This window comes from Strigops habroptila, chromosome 8 (assembly GCF_004027225.2).
Source record: "Strigops habroptila isolate Jane chromosome 8, bStrHab1.2.pri, whole genome shotgun sequence".
Lineage (NCBI taxonomy): Eukaryota > Metazoa > Chordata > Aves > Psittaciformes > Psittacidae > Strigops > Strigops habroptila.
The window spans coordinates 24710106-24730501 of NC_044284.2; the positions used below are offsets into that span (position 1 = coordinate 24710106).

General features: G+C 44.9%; 2 protein-coding genes across 6 annotated transcripts in view; one reads left to right on the forward strand and one right to left on the reverse strand.

The window, feature by feature from the left end:
- Window positions 1-20396, forward strand: part of MED12L (mediator complex subunit 12L) — a 152601-nt gene that overhangs the window by 71996 nt on the left and 60209 nt on the right. The window lies entirely within an intron of this gene.
- GPR87 (G protein-coupled receptor 87) lies at window positions 1600-16911 on the reverse strand. The gene is made up of 2 exons (XM_030493569.1): window positions 16872-16911; window positions 1600-2636 (listed from the first exon to the last, which is right to left on the reverse strand). Exons 1-2 carry the CDS (start codon window positions 16909-16911, stop codon window positions 1600-1602), a joined length of 1077 nt encoding a protein of 358 aa, XP_030349429.1.

Sequence of the window (20396 nt, forward strand, 5' to 3'; positions counted from 1 at the left end):
GCCTCCCTTGTAGAGGGCAGCCATCAAGAGAGGAGGAACTTGTGTTTCTGCCTCTGCCTCACCCTCAGAGGTCCCCACACAACGTCCTGGGTGGAGTTGCTACTAGAGAGCTGCCTTGGACCCTGTTGTGGCTCTTGCTGTCTGGTTGGCACGGGTGCCCTGGCCAGCCTGGCCATCTGGCTCCCTCTGCCAGTACAAACTGGTGCGAAACCCGCTTGAGAATGTTTGTGCAAGTGGTTGTCACAAGTGGTTTTGTTTTCTTCTGCCATTGTTGTAAACAAATCTAGAGTGCTCTTGACTGCTCATGTGGTGTAAAGCCCACCAGAGCCTCACTGAAATGACTTGAGATGTCCCAGCCAATTTTAGCTCTGGTGCGTACTCTCCAGGACTTGGTTTCTTCTTTTAAATAATGCAGTTATTAAATGTGCTTATTAAAGTCAAGGCTTTCTCATGCAGCAGCTGCTGTGTTAGTCTTTTATTATTCCTTTCTTCTTGCCTTGATTTCGTACACTCTCCCTTAATATGTCCTCTGCTCTGGTGGTGTGTAAATACACCACAGTGTAAAAAAATACCTGAATGTGTTGCCTGAAATGCTCTCCAAAAATGAATTTCACCTGCCTATCGCACACAGTTGTTTCCAAGAGCTGAGAGCAGCCAAAGTTACAATCATGTTGAACAAAAAAATTCCAATGCTTTATGTCTCATTCCTGTTGTATTAAGCAGTTATAGAAAGTGCTGGGAAATGGAATTTTCAGCTTGGTGTTGATTGCTCAGTCTTGTCGCATGTGAATCTTGGAGTCTGTCAAGAGACCTTTTTTTATCGTGTCCTCACTTAGAATGAGATTAATGGGAGTTAAAAGTTGTCTTAACATCTTTTTCTCCCGCCCCCCCCGCCCCCCCTTTTTTCTCTTTTTGTGTGTGTGGTGTTTGTTGTTGTTGTTTGTATGTGTTGGTTTTTGAGGTGTGACTTAAACTAGTGTTCTGTTTGAATTTTTTATGTTTGATATTTTGGAAGGGGTGAGAAGCACTTAGGTAGGTTTGATCTGTGGACGAGATGGTGTTGCCAGCACCACAAATGCCCAAAAGGAAAAGCTGAGATGCTGTCGGCCGGTGGCAAAGCACCATTTCTGCAGACTGAGCCCTGCGGCTGCCCTGCCTGTGAGTGTGACGAGGGGTCTCTGCAGGAGCAAGTGCTACCTCCTCCCCTCTCCTCCACTTGCCGCAAGCCCTTCAGCAACCATGCACCACACCTAGAGATGTTGACTTGTCTCATTGGATCCTGCTCTGAGGCCAGAGCTTGTCTTGCTCAGCTGCAGCCTCTTGGAGCTCCAGGTTGGTTTCTGAGCCAACATCCTCAGCATCTGTTGGCCTTTAAAAAAACCCAACCAACCGAAACAACCCCCAAACTCCTCTGAAGTGAACCTGATCACTCTGTGAAGTTAAGCTTTTGGATTTTGAGATGAATGTGAGTCAGCTGAAACAGAAAAGCTGTTTGTATCTGCAATTTCTTAATGAACTTCCATGGTCAGATATTCAAAGATATGTTTTATTTACATGATATACAAACATTCTCATGAACTAGCAAAAGTCTCTATGTGGTCAAACGTCAGTGTATTCGTGGTATATGCGAACTTCTGATCTTCTAACACTCTGAAGTGATCTAATACTCTCACTCCTGGTTCTCATATTTGATTTTCTAAACAGCCGCCTTGAGAATGATCTACACATGAAAAAGTAAATTATTGGATCCAGACAGACATTACACGCGGACAGGAACAGTGTCATTTCCTTACAATAATACAAGATTTTATGCGCAGAGTCATCTAAAATTTTATCTAGATGGCTAAAAGTAAAGGGTATTCTGCACAAATGATATGGCAGAAAGCAAGTGAAAAATACAGCCACAACAACCCTTATACTTTGATTATGCTTTCGCTTTCTGCTTGATGAGCTAATAAATTGTTTGCTCGATTTATAAATGTACCTGGATATCGCGATATAACATCCTATCAGTACTATCAGCACCACTACAAACATGCAGGTGTTGATGTAAATGACAGCTGTGTGCCACTTGACTCCTAGGGGAGACTTGAGCTTTATGCAGTTGTCGATGTTTTTTTTTGTCGGGTAGCCATTGGTAAGAATCAGGTTTGGCAAAGCTAGGAAAGCCATGACAACCCAAACACAGGCAGATAGGATCTTGGTGAAGGTGATGCTGTACATCCTGGAGTCTCCAAAAGGCTTCACTACTTTCAGGTAGCGGTCGATGCTGATGAGTCCAAGGAACACAATCGTGGTGTACATGTTTGCATAAAACAGAACCGTGGTGTATCGGCACAGGAAAGAGTTGAAGTGCCATGGTCCCAGCTGCGAGTCCTGGATTATCTTGAATGGGAATGTCAGCGTCATGAGAAGGTCTGCAACCACAATGTTTTTGAGGTAAAATATAAAACTTGTTTTATTTCTGATGTGGAAAAAAATCCACACTGCTAGGCCATTCAGCAAGATGCTTGCCAGGAAAATGATGAGGTAAAGCACAGGCAAGACGATGGTGGTGAATTCGTTGTGTGTGGAGTTCCCAAGTAAGCCTGTTGTGAAATTGGGTGAGGTACTGTTGTCTTGGCTCAGATGGTCATCTGTGGGAATGAGGGAGAACAAGAAGTTTCTAGTGTGTTTCTAGTGTTTTACAAATGAGGCTGTTTTAGAATTCTCCTCTAGAAAATGTCAATTTTCAATGTCAAATTTCTGGGCAATTCCAGATTAACTGGCCTGGGAAACCTGCCTTAAAACAGTGCTCCTAAGTACTGCACATGTCAAAATAAATATGCCTCTGGCTTGGTAGGTTTCAAGCACATCATCTGTGCTTCCTGCTGAAATATCAAGGTGCTTCTGCATATAGCTTGATAGGGAAGAAATGCAGGATGTGGGTGCATGTATATTCCCAAGGTTCCCGTGCTGTGCATGAGCTCCATACCTGCCCTTGCTGCTGCTCTGCGGGTTGGGAGACAGCCCAGCTCAGTGCAGTGTGAGAAGGATTGGAGTTTCCCTTCATCCAGCTGCTATCCAAGGGAAGCGGGGCACTCCCCATGCTGCAGGTTGAGGGCTGCAGTGCCTGTCGCTGGTCTCACATAGGCATGTGGACAAGAGCAGCTGCATGCCAGCGTGCTGGGAATGCACCGTTAATCAATGTCACAGGGCACCAGTGCTCAGCTGTCTTCACAGATCGCAACTTGTGAGCTGAGATGATCTGTTTATCAAGAGATAGGACTCTGGAGAGAATCTTTGGGCCTATTAAAACACTAATTTAAAACTTGGCTTACTTAAATGTATTTAAAAATCACAGTCTCTGGGGGTGTTAAGATTTTATGTCTAAATATTTGGAAAAAACTTCAGACTTCTAAGTTATCTCATGGAACTATAGCATGCTTTATTTCATAGTGTTTATACTCTGAACTTGGCTGGTGTGGTAAGCCAGGACTGACACCCATGGGCAGCATTCGGCAGTATTCAGACAGCCTTTTCTGAAATTACTTCTTTAAGTGTTGGTAGGAACTGATAGTAATACAATAAACACTTCTGAATCACTTAAATTTCAGATGTTATTTTACCTGGCAGTTTTCCATATGACAAATTGTACCCCATCATTTGCGTTGCTGTAGGTTTTCAGCTGAAATGCTTTTCAGGAGTCCCACTGGCTGCTGTAGGTCCAGGATGCGGCATAGGCTGTGCCAGCATTACGTTCTGTGGAAAATAAACTGGAATTAAACCCAAAGCGAAACAGAAGACCCTACCTTCCCCTCCCCAGCATGGAGAGGAGCTTTGTAAGATGAACATCCTCCAGAATTCCCAGTGAAAGGACTGAGGCATGCTGCTGGCTGACCTCTGGATACTGCACAGCTGTTCTTCTGTCAGGGTCATCACTGCCATATCTTCACTTATGGCCGGGTGCCTGCTGCATCGTTGCAGGCAATTCTGCCATGGTATTTTTTGTAAGCCTATCAGTTTCACTGTTAAAACTATTTCCCTTTCTCTGCCTTGCTAACAAAGCTGTGCTGGGGCCTTATCTCTATAATATTTGGAAACATTATTGTAATTTCCAGCCTGTCTCTGTGGCCGCTTTCTGTCCTGTATATTCTTGTACCAGTGCCTTTCATTTAAAGACCCCATCTCCATCTTGGATACTTAGCCCCCTGCGTATGTTTCTTACTCTAGTGATGAAGCAAGCTCAAACCCTTCTCATATTTCTGCAGGACTTGAAGGTACCAGCCCTCCTCTATATCTGCTCCAGTTAAGATAGCCTTCCTTGAATCCCACTGCCAAATTTGTGTGCTGTTTTACAAACGAGGCTTAAGATAACCTTGTTTCATGGTGGTTGGGTTCCTTGTCACCACTGAAACACCTCATCTAACATTTTCTGGGGTCTCACTTGCTCAGTTCCTCCGTACATCGTAACGCAGTGCTGGGATCAGCACTGGCACACTTTCTGTCCCCTTGGTGCTTCACAGGAGTCGGTGCCAGTGTGTACCTCTCTTTTTTATTGTCCTTAGCTGCATGATCTTGCAACTTTTGTTCCAGCAAACTTCAGTTCAAGCTTGTTAACTTCTGTAAAAATAGGTTGGATTTCAACTATGCTTGTCTGTCTTATTCTGATTTCTTTCAAAAATTTTGGACTAAACCTTTGCAAGAAGTTTGTCTCCTAACTGCCAGAACATTCTGGTTTGGTGGCTTCATGCCTGTGTTATGTCTGCCTCTACAACTGGCTTCTTACTCCTTGGTAAAGGCCCTTGACCTTATTCACCACATCTCTTGCTTGGATGTCATATTTGTTTATATTTGATCTTGGACATTTCAGTGACAGAAGTTTGTCATCTCTCACTTCTTCAAGTAAAAAAGTTTCATATAATTTTGAGATATGTTTGTATAACTTTATAATGTGTCCATCAAATCGGGGTAGAAATTTTAAGTTGCTGTTCCTTTCTTATTGCTTTGAATGAAGTACTTCAGAAGCCAGTCTACAGGGAATACTGAAAAACTGCAGAATCTGATTTTTGCTGTGATGGCATTATAATGTTTTGACACTGTTCGCAGAAATTTTGGCAATATTGATTTGTAAGACTACCTTCCAGATTATTGCTTTACTCTTGCAGTACACAAATGCATTAGTTTTTCCATGCTTCACTTTGTGTTTACGGATTTTGATAGGAAAACTAGCAAAATCATAAATAGTTTGGGTTGGAAGGGACCTGCAACAGTCATCTAGTCCAATCCCCTACAATACACAAGAATGTGTTCAGCTAGATCAGGTTGCCCAGAACCACATCCAGCCTTGAATATCTCCAGGGACGGTGCATCTACCACCTCTTTGGGCAACGTGTTCCAGTACTTTACCACGCTCATTGTAAGAAAATTTCTTCCATCAGCAATTACAGTAGACCTGACTGCCTTTCTTATGGGTATGAATAGATGCTAAAATTACTGAAGCTCTTTTGCAGATCTAAACTAGTTTTATGTCATTATCACTGTGTTATGAACCATGTTGAATTGTCACTAGATGGCAGTAAAGCAAATCATTGTATTTTAAAGTGTCAGTAAAAATTTTAATTCTGTGTTTCAAGCTTGTTGTTGGTTTGGCTTCTTGTCTGTCATTGTTTGCTCTTATAATAACTGGGGTCCATAATGAAATTGTCTGGGGTATTTTAGATATTTTGTTTTCTCTTGGTCTGAGAAGCAGTAACCTATCACTTTTTTGCTGTTGTTTATAATTTGCAGCTATCCTTTTTTTGCCCAGAAGGCACAGAGATCAAAAGAATATGTGATTTTATGAAAAGATGCATATCTTTTGTCTTATGCAAATAAGATGCTTATTTCCCTGCTTTACACTTCCCTTTTAAGTCTGTGTAATTCCTGGTCCTGGCCCCTGGAAAGCTCCCTGTTCTCAGGCTCTTCAGGAGAGTGCTCTCCCAGATCCTCAGTCCAGAGAAATTGGTGAAGCATCAGCTATGTTGCCTAAGACTTGCAGCAGTGTGACTGCTGGCTCCGCTGTTCGTGTGCTTTAACCCTTGGAAATGCTGAGGGATTCGATGGAGCTAGGGATCAGATTTGTGCTAAAGGGACTTTGCATGTATTGTCAGTTAGTCTCTAGGTCTCAAAGGGATTTTCTCTAAATCCTGTCAAAAAAGGCTCCTTCCTTTTTCCACATCTGCATCTGTGCTTTTAGGTGGATGTTGTCACTAAGAGACTGTAAAAAATCATGTACAGGCAGCCCCTGCACTCTCCAAAGGCTTTGTCTCCTGTACATCAGAAAACTGATGGATATTTTCTGACACTGGTGAGAAAGCTCCCTTACTGCAGGGGATCTCTGCCTACCTGTCATTCAAGCTCTCCTCAAGCTTGCACTTTTCATGCACTTTACTGTCAGCAGAGACAGGCCATCCACAACATCCTCAAGACTCTAGAGCCCCTCCTCAGCTTGGATCAAAATCCAGTTTGCTTCCTCCTTGTGGGTAATGTCTTCTTTTTTGGGTACTTGAATCCTCTGGGCCATCTGAGTCTTGGGATTTAGCCTGTTGTTTCATAGCTGAAAACTACCGCAGAGGATGGACTGCAGTCACTTGGACTAGACATGGCCAAATCACTGTTGCAAAGGCTCTGCCTAGACAGGCATGTTTCTTACCACCCCAGGGAATGTGTCCCCAGGCTCTGATGGGCTCACCTGTGCCTCTTGGGGCTTGATGGTATCAGCATTGCTCCTGTACCTGCCCTTGCAACTTCTCTGCTCAGGTCTGCTTATCTCCCACACTATGCAAAACCTGGGCTTGCTGAAGCAGCCCGGCTGCTCTGCTGTTGGGCTCTGTGTCTCTTCCAGGTGCAGCTTGGGAAGGTGCTTCATGGCTCACAGGAACATCAGCATCCCATCTCTTCAGGAGCACTGACTTGGGAAAGCATACTTTTAGCAAATCCTGTAAGGGCTTCCTGATTCCTGCCCAGAGTACTGGCCATGGGGGACCCTTCCGCATGCATCTTCCTAGCCAGTGAAGATGTGATCACATTCTGACTTCCCAGGGAAATCCAGGTCACCTGGAAGCCATAGTGGGAGCTTGCTTATTGTTCCAACAGACAAATTCTGGTCAAGCCTCGGAATAGGTATCTCTGTGTCATCTTATTCTTGATGGTTTTAATGTTAAAATATGTTCCAAAACTGTCCCAAAAAGATGGGTTGGAAAAAGAAAGCAGCAAACTCCTCATAAATGCAAACTGTGACAGCTAAACAGCATTAGCAGTGTTCTGTATCCCACCTTGCTGGCACAGCTGAGCTCAGCAGAGTGGCTTTGGTGCCTGCGAGGCGTGGAGGTGAGAGACAACACCTACTGATGGTTGCCCTAATTATTATGTGCTAAAGACTTTCCCTTATGCTGCTGTAGTTTAAAGCTTTAAAGTCTTAAACAGGTTTGTGCAGAGCAGCAGAGGAGTGCAGGCACCATCACCTCTGCTGCACAGAGCTGGTTGTGTGACAACATTTTGGGATACACAGAGATGATCCTGCTGAGACTCACCAGTCCAAAGGTGTTTCCATAGCTTCCTACCATAGTCTATCAGGCTAAGGGCTACTGTAGCAGGCCAAGCACTTGGAGTAGTGTGGCTTCAATGTTTACATGCTGGGGTGGGTGACCAAGGCTCATTTGAGTCAAATCTGGTGTATCCCTGTACTCCAGAAGCTTCATTTTTTCTGGTGAAGACCACTATATTTCAGACTCTAGGAATAGGAAGAAAGTTATCACATATGGAGAATTCACCCTTTACCATGCGTTCTCTTGGAGTGGGAGATGAACACTGCCTTCTCTTTAAAGAGTATTCTAAGGTATTTCATAATTGTTCACTGACTATATTCTCTGATAGTGGCTTTTTTGCCTGTTTGAATATGGTATTTTTGTGCTGGGTAAGGTTGGTTTTCCACTCCTTGTCCAGTTCTCCGGATGTGTTACTTCTGACCAATTTCATCCTAAACAACTGTCTCATTCTTCCATATAAATATATCCTGCTTGTATGGTTTTGAAGATGCACTAGAAGTTCCTCCTGTATTCAAGTAGCTTTTTAAACCAGGATACTTTTTACTTCTTGTAGTTTATGCGCTTGGTCAGTGGTTGGGGTTTTTTAATGTCATTCCCCTAAAGGCTGTCAACTGCATTAAATTTAAGCAAGTACATACTGTTTCACATATGACGTAATCTTTTATTGCTGATGTTGATAGACTGGTTTATATGCATGACTGATATAACCTCAGATGAGAAATTAAATAATAGGCTGCATGGCAGACTTCACTGTCATATGGGTAGGGAATGACTGGTTTTTCTAATGACTAAGGCTTTAAGTTGCCTCGCTGTTTAAAGATATTCTGTATCCTCACATCTAATAACTCTTTTTTCATCTTATTTTACAACTTTTTAAACACTGGAAAATTCTCTTTGTGAGCTAGACTAGATATTGTAGGTCATAGGGCTGCGGAGTTTTAAGTGTGGTTTTGTTTTTTTTTTTATTTGAGCACATAACTTTTTGATGCCTTTAAGCTGACAGAGGGGAGATTCAGATTAGATGTTAGGAAAAAATTCTCCACTGTGAGGGTGGGGAGACACTGACTGGCAAAGGGTGCCCAGAGAAGCTGTGGATGCCCCATCCCTGGCAGCGTTCAAGGCCAGGTCGGACGGGGCTTGGAGCAACCTGGTCTAGTGGAAGGAGTCCCTGCCTGGCAGGGGGTTGTAACTAGATGGTCTTTAAGGTTCCTTCCAACCTGAACTGTTCTAGGATCCTATGTGTGGCTTCTTGCCAGTCAACCTGTGTTGGTCACCATAAAGTTTGGCAAATGACAGAGTTAATGTAATCAATAGAAATGTGAGGCAGTTCATTAAATTTGCTATTGGCTGGCTGTGATTATGTTCTTTTCTGTTGTCCAGCAGAACCAAATCATGGAGTTAATTGTAAAGATTTAGGGGAAGAAGCATTGGTGTAGGCTACAGGGTAAAGCATCTGCAAGCAGACAAGTGGAGCCTGCATCCCTGCTCTCTTTTTCATTTCAGTCCACTCCTGCACTGCGTCACCGAAGCAAGCCTCAGTGTTCTGGTTTTCCCTGCTTCTGCTTGTCTCTATTTGTCTTCCTTAGTGCTTTTCCTTGTTCACTAAGAGAGCCAAACCCCAATATCAAGGACACTACCACCTTTTCCCTCCTCAGAGGCCTCTGTTAAAAATTGTTCATCTCCCCTTTGGTGAAAGTGTATCTTAATGTACTGTTAGTGCATAGTGGAATAATTTGATATTCCTGTTGAAATTTGTACCTACAGTGAGTAAGCATGTGCCTCTTACTCTCTTGTGCTTTGCACACTTCATTGTATTTTGCATTTTTCTAGCTGTCACATCCCTGTCCTTGGAACTGTCCTTCTGTGCCAGTTGTGCCAAGTTATACTGTGCTGTTGGCAGCAGAGCAGGTGGTGACAAGAACTCATGTGATGCCAGGGTTCACATTACTCAGTGACTCCTGTGCACTGCAGGACCACAGTCACTTGTAGACAAAAGCATCTGTCCTGTTTTGCAGATTCTGTCTCTACATGGCAAACCTCAGGGCATAATGGCAAAGTTAAAAAGACTGTTTTGCTTGATTCTGTTCTGCATTGGTTGTCTTGCACAGCTCATTGCTGCTGTATTGCAGTGCCTTCAGAGGTGGGGGTTAAGCAACGAGGCAAGCATCTGTAAAACATTGTTCTTCAAAGCATATACCAAGTATACCATCTTTCATCTGCAGAGAGGCTGGGAGAGCTGTGGTGGTTCAGCCTGGGCCAGAGAAGGCTCGGGGGCTTCTGCAGTCTGCATGGCTACTGGGCAGGAGGGAGCCTGGCTCTTTCTACTCAGTGACACCTACCGACTGGGCAGGAGGCAGTGGGCACAAACTGAGACTCAGGAAATTTCATGTGAGCACAAGAAAACATTTTTTCTACTGTGCAGGTTGCTCATGGAGGCCATGGATCTCCCTCCTGGGAGATACCTCCCAACCGGCCTGGCCCCACAACCTCGTATTGCTGGTCCTGCCTGGGGTGGGTGGGGAGCTCCTGGGTTGCCCGCACCTCGGTCATGCTCCGCTTCAGTGGTGGAGTCCTCATGTGTCTGCTCCTGCATGCCTGCCAAAGGCTGGCCAAAGTGAATGGTGGTGTCCACCGCCCTGCGTGTGTGACTCAGCTGGCTGGCACATGTTTGCCGCTTCAAACTGGCAACTGCTTCAACATGGGGTGGCTGGGCAGAGGGCAAGAATAGCCCTCTGGGGCTTTGTGCCTTTGGCTCCTTTGCCTGCCTGCCTTGGAGTGTGGCAGTAAGGGGCATGCAAACAGTATGTGCTAGTTCCCTGTAATGCGGTAATGCTGCCATGCTTAGCCAACTGACTTGTGGAGAGCCTGAAAAATAAGAACTAGAGTTTAGCTGTCTTCAGCTGTGGCTTACAGTGCTTGTCTTAGTCATATCGAGAAACAGGAACCACTGCCTCTGCTCAGAAAGTTTCTCATCTGTTTCAGTATCTAGTACAAAACCCCCTTCTTTCTTGGGTTCCTCCTTGAACTTCCCCCTCAATTCCAACCTAACTTTTCTCTCTCACATCTCTGAATAGCACAGCATCCTGCCCCCGGGCAAGCTGCAGTGCAACTTCCTTCCTTTGTCTCCAGGATGCTATCCTGTTATTAGGGAGCATGCCTCCCGGTGGAAGCCTCTGTCCAACTCTGAGCTGACATCTGTGTCAGGGCACATGTAAGAGAGCAGTCCTTTCACATCCGCACTGAGACATACTGCTAACGGAGACTTCCTTCCCCATGGTCATTTTGCCTAAGAAGTGTCTCTGAGAAAAACTATCTGTAGTTACTATTCCTGTAAACTGTTACTATTCCTGTAAACTTCCCGCATTCCATCACTTACTGAAATTAGGCGTCTTTCTTGGTCCTTTGTGTATGACTGCTAAAAGTACCATGCATATTTCCAGTGGCTGTGCTAGATTTACCTTGCATCTGAGTACCCAGATAAATGTGCTCATTTACGCTTTCTACATCAGTGTGCCCATGCTTTACTGTAGGCATTGCCTGGAATTTCGTATTCTGTGTGCAGCTATAACTTAGTTGGTTTATACTTGCAGGAGAGCCTGAACTGGGCATAGCAGAATGCTGCAGTAAGCACTAAATACTGTTTAATGTGCAGAATTCTCAATTTTGGGGGACTATGTCCTTGGGAAACATGATCTCCTCACTTATTAAAAAAATTTAATTATCCGCTATATGTGATTCTGAAAGTTACATTTAAAATATTTTGTCCAAACATAATAATTATTTTTTTTTTCTTGATTCAAGTGAGTGATTATGAATCCTTATTTTCCCATATGTGGGATAGCTCTGACATGAGACCTTTTGGGGATGCTGCCTGAACTATCAAGTTTGTTCTTTTTTCTATCTTTTGAACTGCTCCACATTAAAAGTTCATGGATTAATGTTACTTACTTAGAATCAGATTTTCTATGCAGAGATTACAAATCTAGTAAATGTGTTAATCTAATGTAAGACTGTTTATTTTTTAAACTTATTTGTAGAATCTGAAGATGTATGAACTCTCTTTCCTCTTGAATATGCATTGTAGTTCTTAAGTGATGTTGAAGAAATGCTTTCCAGTCCTTTGTGGCATTCATGACAAGCATCTGCATTTTTTGCGACCAAAAAGCAAAAACTACTGTCACACGTTTACTGCAGGTCCTGGTCGGTGTGTTGTGTTTGCTGTTGGGGGCTAGCGGGGTATGAAATGTAGTGCTCAAGTACATCTCCTTTAGGCTGTAGTTGCTTCTACATGAAGAGTTAGGAGGGAACTGCAAACAGAAATGGTATCCCATTGGGCAGCAGGTAAAGGGCTGTTGGTGGGGGCAGAGGAGCTGTGTTGCAATTGCTTGCCTTTTTTATTTTTCCTTTTTCTTTTTTTTTTTTTTTTTTTTTTAAAGAGGGCACAATGCAATGGTTGGCAGAGATGGGATAATTAATGTTTTCTCAGTATGGCAGGCTCTAATTAGACAGAAGGAAAGGATTAACTCTGGAATGTTTCGTTTGCTTCTTTCTAGAAGATGCTGCTGATGGTTGTTTCTGGTTGCACAAATCTACTGCTACTTAGTGGAAGCTGTTCTGTAACCCTGTAGAGTTGCTTTCTTTGAACCCCCATTAAGAATATGCCATGGAAGATGCAACTTCCACACAAATGCCCTCCGTGGGGTCAGGTGTAGGTGGCAGTGCCCAAATTCTGAGCATTGCTGTCTGGGCCCCTCTGTTGGCAGCACTGCTGGCAGCTGCTGCCTGGTCAACCAACACCTGCAGTCTGTTCAGCTCCCTCCTGATGCTGGCTTCTGCTGTTCCTCATCAGCTTCAGCTCCCTGCTCAGAGCAGAAACAGCTGCAGCTGGCTGACAGGGACTGTGTCCCATCAAGCCATGGGTGTATCCAGGGATGGAGACTCCACAACCTCTCTGGTGAATCTGTTCCAGGGCTTGAACACCCTCCTCACAGTAAATAAAAAACCCCAAACAACACAACAAACCCAAAACACTTCCAGCAGCTAAACCCCCTCTGTTCAGACAGGGCCTCCTGTGTGTCAGTTTGTGCCCACTCCCTCCTATCCTGTCACTGGGCACCGCTGACAGGAGCCTGGCTCTGTCCTCTCGGCAGCCTCCATGCAGATGGTTGAACATCTGGGTAAGATCCTCCCGAGCTGTCCCTTCTCCAGGCTGAACAGCCCTAGCTCACTCACCCCCTGTATATCAGTTGCGTTGGGGCCCTGTGCTGGGCTCCAGCCTGTCCCTGTCCCATCCTGAGGAGCCCAGTGCTGCAGGTGTGGCCTCAGGGTGCTGAGCCAGGAGGAGGGATCACCTCCCTTGACCTGCTGGCAGTGTTTTGCCTGGGAGGCTGTTGGCCTGCTGCGCTGCCAGGGCACACTGCTGGCTCACGGTCAACTTGTCGACCAGGTCTTTCCCTGCGGAGCTGCTTTCCAGCTGGCTCCCCAGCATGTCCTGGTGCAAGGGGTTGTGCCTCCCTGGGGGGAAGGACTTTGTGCTTTTCTTGGTGAACTGCACGTGGTTCCTGTCGGCCCATTTCTCCAGCTGCCAAAGGTCCCTCTGGATGGCAGCATGGTCTCCAGGGTACCTGCCGCTTCTCCCAGTTTGGTGTCATGTGCAGACTTTGTCCTCTTTCCATCCCATTGGATTACAGTTCTTTTTCTGCTTGGAAGATGTAGTTTTAATCTCTCACCAAGTCACATTTCTAGTCTTCCCCTCAAGGGGGAGGCCAGAAGCAGGTTCACATTTACATGTATTTCTCCAGAATAACTTCGACTTTTTCCTCTTTTAATCTCTTTACAAGCTTCTCTCCCAGCCTTTCCATTCCTGTTTGGCTTGTGTTTTTATGGGCTCTGCTCTTGGCACAATGGGCAGCATGGAAATCTTTGTCAAGTAATCACCCTTTGGCTCCATAGGCCATTCCGTACTTATCCAGCGTGTATTATTATCCTGAAGTCAGAGTCTCTTAAACTTGAAATCTTACAAATGCAGTAGTTTGAGCAAAGAGCAAAAACTGGCTGTTAAAGTTTCAGTATGTGGTGCTTGGGTGGTCTTGAGCTCCTTCCAGATGAGCTGGCTCTGCTCAGGCGAGCAGCAGCCGGCAGCTTTGCTTGGCGCTGCCGCAGAGGGCTGTGCCACGCAGCCGCTCCCAGTTCGCTCTGTGGCAGAGCCCTCCAAGGAGCCCAAGCGTGCCTGTGAGGCCAAGGGCTCGTGGGCATCAGGCTGGATTTGTGGGAACCTTTTGCTGAAAATACTAACTTCTAGGCTTGATTGTTGGTATTATGCAATGAGAAACATCAAGTTAAAAAACTCATGAAGAAACTTTGAAGACAGTCAAGATATTGTCTGGGTCACAGAGCATTAAAAAAAGAGGTTTGTGATCGATCACATTACACCATTCATTGTAGCTACTGTGCATCTGTTACATCTCTCAAGTGCTACAGGGGATACTGTGAAACAAGTATCTCATGGAGAAACAATTATTCTTATTGGTACATGCATGTAGACAGTGCCATTTAAACTTTTAAGTAACTCCTAAAACTAAGTAATTAAAGTATTAAAATTACTTTAAAGTAATTCCTAAAAGTCTCGGGTTTAGATGTTTTACTTTGCTTTGAAACAATTTCAGTTTGGGTTTTTTGTTTTTGTTTGGGTTTTTTTGTTTGCCTTTTTTTTTTATTTTTAAAGTACGCAATTCTATTTCACATTGCAAAAGAACAAAAAAATCCTCATCTGCTGTTGTCAGCTGGGTTTTTTGTCCTTCAGTACGCAGTGGTGTGACACAAGCAAACACGTTAGCTGCTTGTAGCAACACCACTATTTCGAAGAGGAAGGAAAAGGACACATGGATTTTGGGGTATGACTGGGAGAAGTTCAGCCTGGTGCAACACTGATTTTTCTTGAGCAGTCTGGAGAGTTCCCTCTCTGTCTGCTGTTCTCAGAAGTGGACTCAGAAGCAGGCTGGCAGGGTTTCGAGGTGCTGGCTGCGGGGAGATTCTGCTCTGCCTCTGACCCAACTGCTTTGCCGGCTCTTGGCTGTTCCTTGTCTAGCGGCAGAAGCTGCTGGGCAGTGATGTAAGCCCAACTTACACTGCCCATCATCAGTTGTCACTTTGATATGTCACCGATATTTTCTCAAGGAAAAATGACAAGTAGTGGCTATTGTAGTATCTCAGGTTCAGTGTTGGTCAGATGTGGAAACCTACTTGTGATAATTGAGGGTGTGGGGTTTTTTTATTAATTTTTTAAATACAGTACAGTAATTTTTACTGTTGGGAAAGGTTAAGACCTCTGAAACGTATCGCTGACTTCCCCTAGTGCTTTCCTGGCAGCGCTGGGGTTAGTGTATCTCGCAGCTTGGTTTGCTCCAGAGCCCTGGCAGTGTGGTGGATCTATAGCTCTTGGCTTATGTCAGGTGCATTTTCACATCATTCCAAACTTTAATAAATATTGCACACTCCACATTTAATGCTACAGTTTTACTGCAGATGTCTTGACTGGCTTTTCCTAGCGCCTGCTTGGTCAAAGAGGCAGTCTTTCTGAACTTTGCTGTGTGAAAGTGAGCAAGCAACTTCTCATAAAAAGAGGAGAAGGAGCTTCACCCTTCAGTTATTCCTGGGTACATCTCATCTAGGGCTACGTGCAATGAGTGGAGTAGGCTTCCTGGCTGAGGAGGAACATCTAACTCTGAAGGGCTGCTTTGGAGTTGGACAGACTCCGGACTGTGACTTGCTGCCTCCCTCCTGGTGCTTATTCTCTCTCTGGCCACCCTGTCCAGGTGTGTTCCTGGCTCATCCGTGCTCCTGGGATCTGTGTGGCCAGGTAGCTCCCAATGCCTTGGGAGCTCTTGTGCTCCAGCACCTGGCACGGGTGCGTGCTAGTGCATGACGGGCTGCAGGTGCTGGGCGAGCTGGTCTCCCTGCTCCCTCCCTGCCCGGGGGGGGGCCCGACGGCTAGGGAGGGGAGCCAGGGTGAGACAACAGGCTGAGCTGGGAAAGGCAACCCTCTGCAGGGAGGGAGGGAAGGAGGAGGAACCGGCAGCGGGTGCTGCTGAGAATTTGGTTCTTTTTTCTCACACACCCCTAACGCAAACAGATGCTTTCTGTTTCTGAAGTCCCTGCACACCCTTCGGCCTCTCTCCCTTTCTCTGCTCCCCTGATCTCCTCTCCCTCCTTCAAGAGCCAACCCATGACCTCCTCTCTGGGAGGTTGTCCCCAGGTGCCACCAGCTCTCCTCCCCGTAGAGTGGGGAGGGAGGAGAAGGTCTGGCTGGTGCCTGAGAGCTGGCTGCCTACCCAAAGAGTAAGGTGCCCTTATAACCAGATATATCTTGGTGGCTTTCATATGATGTGGGGCCTGTGCTTCTGGGAGTGAATCAGCAACATCACCTTACTGCTTACCTGAGTTTCCTGGTTTCCCTTTTTAAAAGAAGATTGCAGAATCTTCTTTAAAAAGGAAAAAAAAAAATGTGAAACACTACCAGAGTTTACCCAGACCAAGCATACGTAATGAGAAGGCAGATGTCAACAGTCCCTATAGTACACAAATGGCAAGTAATTTTTTAACATACAAAAATTTCAATTGCACTGCACTTTCAGTTCTTTATAACTAAAGAACTTTTCAATCTAAAAGACTCCTTAAATGGCATTGGTTTTTGAAAGCACCTTACATATTTCCCAGACTTTGAGACTAATCAGACGTATACTTTGCAAGTTGCTTGTTTGGAGCTATGTGGTTTTTCCAGTGAACCTGACAAGTTTTAACATGATCTGAGTGAAGTATGAAGGAAGAGAACCTTTATTCTGTGTAATATAATTAAGAGAATTCAAGTATGCTTTCCTTTACTGAAAGAGGTAAAAAAGAATACAGCACAAACCTTTTATACCAGATTCAGATGTTATAGTTAATGCATCTTATTTTATACGACTTAAGCTCTGTCAGGAGGTAAGGTACTGAAACTGTGAACCCTCCTGCACTTCGATTCATATCTTAGAAGAAATTATTAGTCAAAAACCATTTTTTTTTTTTTGCCATTGGGAAAAAGATAACGAGTAACGCTTAATGAACAAATACAAGGTTAGTACAGTTGTGCTATTTTGAGAACTTTTCACAGTTCTACTTGACCTGATACTCAGTTTATGGTTCCAAGTCTGTTTTTCAGCAACTGTATCTTAACTTCTGGTTTATTTTCACTTGAGGGTGATTAAGAGCAAGAAGATTCACAGAACAAGTTATCAAATGCTTTTCAGATGGTCAAAGATCACTTACCTGTCATCATAGTCGCCCTCCGCTTATCTCGGAGCTGCATCTCGAAAGTGCCTTAGACTTGTCCAGAATGCATCTTGAAACTACAGTAGGCATGAGAGGGCTTCTTGCGATAAGGTAGTTAAATAAACCATATCTGGAAGTAAGCTTTTTTGCTTCCGATGGCTTTTTTTGCGATACCTGATCAGAGAGTCAAAATTCCCCTGGCCAGGAGCAACTGGAGCAACTGGCTTTCTCATTCCTGGGAATGACTCACATGCCAAGGTAGGTGAGCAGCACGCTCCTGCTCACTTCCTGGCTCCGGAGCAGCTCAGGCACCCAGGACGCAGACAGTGATTCACCTGAGAGGTGGGTTAGTGCCTGTAAAAGGCAGCAGCCTTCGTGCAGGGAGATGTTGCAAACTGTCTGAAGTGGTGTTTTACAGCAACCTGTGCAACTGCGCCTGTGCCTTTTGGTTAATGCAGTCTTGTCTGCAGGGTGTTCGTGAATTTAATGTCATGCTGAAAAATCTTGTGCTGGGTAGATGCAAATATCTGCTAATCAAGATTATCATGTCAATTATTAATTTTACTATATTTAGACATCTTTAATGTTGTGCTTTGAACAGATCCTCTCTTCTAAATAAGCATGTAGGATGAAAGCAAAGTTTTAAGTCTGTAACTAAACATTTCAGCTAAAATGATTCTACTGTCTGTTTAATGCGTGCTTTTTATTGACATAGTGTTCTTTAAGACTTTCTGAGCCCACTAACTCTGGCAGTCATCCTGTCAGTGGTCCTGGGTATACACACCTTTAGAGTAAGATATTTCAGTGTCTAAAGAAAGAGCATTGAAATAATCATGGCAGCAGTTCTATCAGGACAAAATTTTGCTTTGTGTCAGTAGAGAATGGAGTGGTTAATTTCCCATTTCTGCCACCTTCTTAAAAAGAAAGGAAATATATATCTCCCTCACTAAATCTTCAGGAGAAAAGAAGAAACAATCTTAATGCTACAAGAGCAATGGCTGCTAAGTCACTTTTCTCAGACTGCTCTATCTGTTCTGCCTGGACTACTTCATACACATTTTGTTTTTTCTTTTTTAATCAAAGATCTGCGGGGCTGGGTTTTCAGCACCTGTCTTCTGAGACTGGACAGCCTTCCGCATAGGTGTCTTGACAGCTACGTAATGCCCTGCAAGGAATGGGAGCAGGAGCTGGACCTACCAGCTGCCTCCCTGTAGTGGTGAACAACTTCCTCTGGCTGTGTGTCCAGGGAAACCGTGTACTAATTTCCACATTTCAGCTAGTGTGCAGACGATAAAACTCTCACTTGCCTCAGGATCTCTCCCTTGAATCAGGTACAGTCCCTGATCGTAGGAGACTTCTGACATGGCTCATCTTTGAAGACCAACTTTGCAAGGCAAAACAGATAATGTAAATGGAGCCAGCAGGAACACGTGTTCTACATTTGTCTTATGTTTTCAGCTTTATTACTACAAGCTGCCAAACTGATCTCAGGAGCTGGATGTTCTGACATCAAGTGAGGGTTCCTGTTGCACATGTGCTGGACTACACACGTTGCATCACCTGAGGATGGAGAAGGCTTTTTCTGCAGTTAGGAAGAGGAGGCTTGACAAAGTCTCTGCCTGTCTTAGACCTTGCACATGGCTACATAGAACAATGTGTGCCAGACACCATTTCACCTTCTTTCAGCTGTCCCTTGTGCCCCAGTATTTAGCAGCTGCTTGTGTTTTGTTCGCCTCCCAACTGCTTGTCCTGCTTCTAGACCAATGGTGCCTTCTGTTTCTCCTTCCAGTCCTTGGTTCACCTCCTCCGTGGCTTTCAGTTATTTGCCACCTTAACATTACTTGTGGTGGTCCAGTTCTCTGTTCTGAGTGGAGCCTGTGTAGGACAGGAGTATGTGCCTGACTGGTGGTCTGTAGGCTGCTCCTTGAAACTGAGAAATTATCCCATGGAGAGGGCAGTGAGGGCCACCCTGGATTTGGTGGTAAGTGCTGTCATCAGTCAGTGCAGCTCAGGTGTGGTACAGCTCACTATGTAGCCACACAAACAGCTCGATTGCACAGCATTGTATCTTTTTCAAGGTGTTTCTCTCCTATCTCTATAAATCACTGACTTGACTCTCTGGTAAGTGGAGATCTCATTCTTCCTCTGGAGAGTGTACAGGGCTGTTTGTCTTGCCCTTTCTACTGTGGCTTAGTGGTAGCTGGGAGGCTCCAAAGCTATGAGAATATCTCTGCCTTTGTTAGTCATGCTAGGCCTTTTACTGGGAGCTCTTTGATTGACATTCAGCATCATCTGGTTTATGTGAGTACAGAGTGCTGTGCAAATTCTGTGCTGATTTGGGGGTCAGCCTCTTCTTCCTTCTGAGAATTTGAGGGATATCATTTAAATCTTTTTGTTTCTTTGCCGTTCTGGAGGTCTCTCGGATCTCTTCGCCAGTGCCAGATGTTTGATGCTGGAACCAGACCTGTTTATACTCAGCTTTGCATCTTGCCTTAGCACCACTTTTTCTCCACTGCAGTCTCCTCTACAGTTACCACTGGTAAAACAACCATGGTCCAAAGGGTCTATTCTTTGGCCTTGTTGCTACTTAGACCTGTCAGTACTTGTGTTAGAGCTCTGTGAGTTTAAGCTCTGACAAGGTGATCTTCTTGGTCTTTTTCTGCGGATATTACCAGCAGTGATTTTCTGTCTGTATCTTGGGAGGCCTGATTGTGCAAAGGACTCTGTACTGAGTGTAGCTGAGGAGTGTCACTGTCTATGACTGCTGTTCTGCACACACACAGAGATTATCTTCACCACATGTTTCAAGCCAGTTTCCCATTTGATGCTGTTTGGTTCGCCTCTCAGATACTGCATCCTTTCCAGGAGCCATGTAGAGATCAGGCTAGCTTGTAAGTGACTTGCTGCCAGCAGGCACATGGGCCCTGGAGATGAATGATGTGAACAGGGCTCACAGTCTTGGTGCTGTCAAACTGTATCCTGTTTCTGGATGTCTCTTCACGAGGGAGAGTTGTGTGAAGGTCGATGCTCTTGCTCGGTTCTTGAAAATTGCCAGGGATTAGATTCTTCAAAATCCCCATCTTTCAGTAACCTGACTCTCAAGAGCTGTGTCCAGACACTCCTCCAGATGTGATGGTGGACACCCACTTGTTGGAGGCTAAAGAGTTAGTCTTTCAGGTTTCCTGAAGAGAAGCCCTCTGTTTGATGTTTCTGGGGAAACACTGCAGAAGTTGCAGGAAATGCTCTCTCTTCCGCCGAGAGATCTTGTAATAGATGATCCTCCTCTGGGATATTTGGACAGCCCCAAATTCCAGTGTCAGAGGTCCTTAGCAGAGCAGAGACTTCATAGCTTGGGCACTGAACAAAGCATTCATGCTGTGTTGGTCTTGCTTCTAGTGTTTCTGTGCAGACTGCCTGGCAGCATGGCCCTCAGATGGGGGCCCGTCAGATGAGCTCCTGCCACTGTTCTGAGGAACAGCAGACCCCTGGATGCCAGGGCTGAAGGCTGGAACCAAATTTGCA

What these genes read in the sequence shown, in the direction of transcription:
- GPR87 (XM_030493569.1), bottom strand. Translation starts at nt 16,911, where the DNA reads ATGCAGCTCCGAGATAAGCGGAGGGCGACTATGATGACAG. An exon ending in GAGGGCGACTATGATGACAG is followed by an intron (nt 2,637 to 16,871) that starts GTAAGTGATCTT and finishes TCATTCCCACAG; the next exon opens with ATGACCATCTGAGCCAAGAC.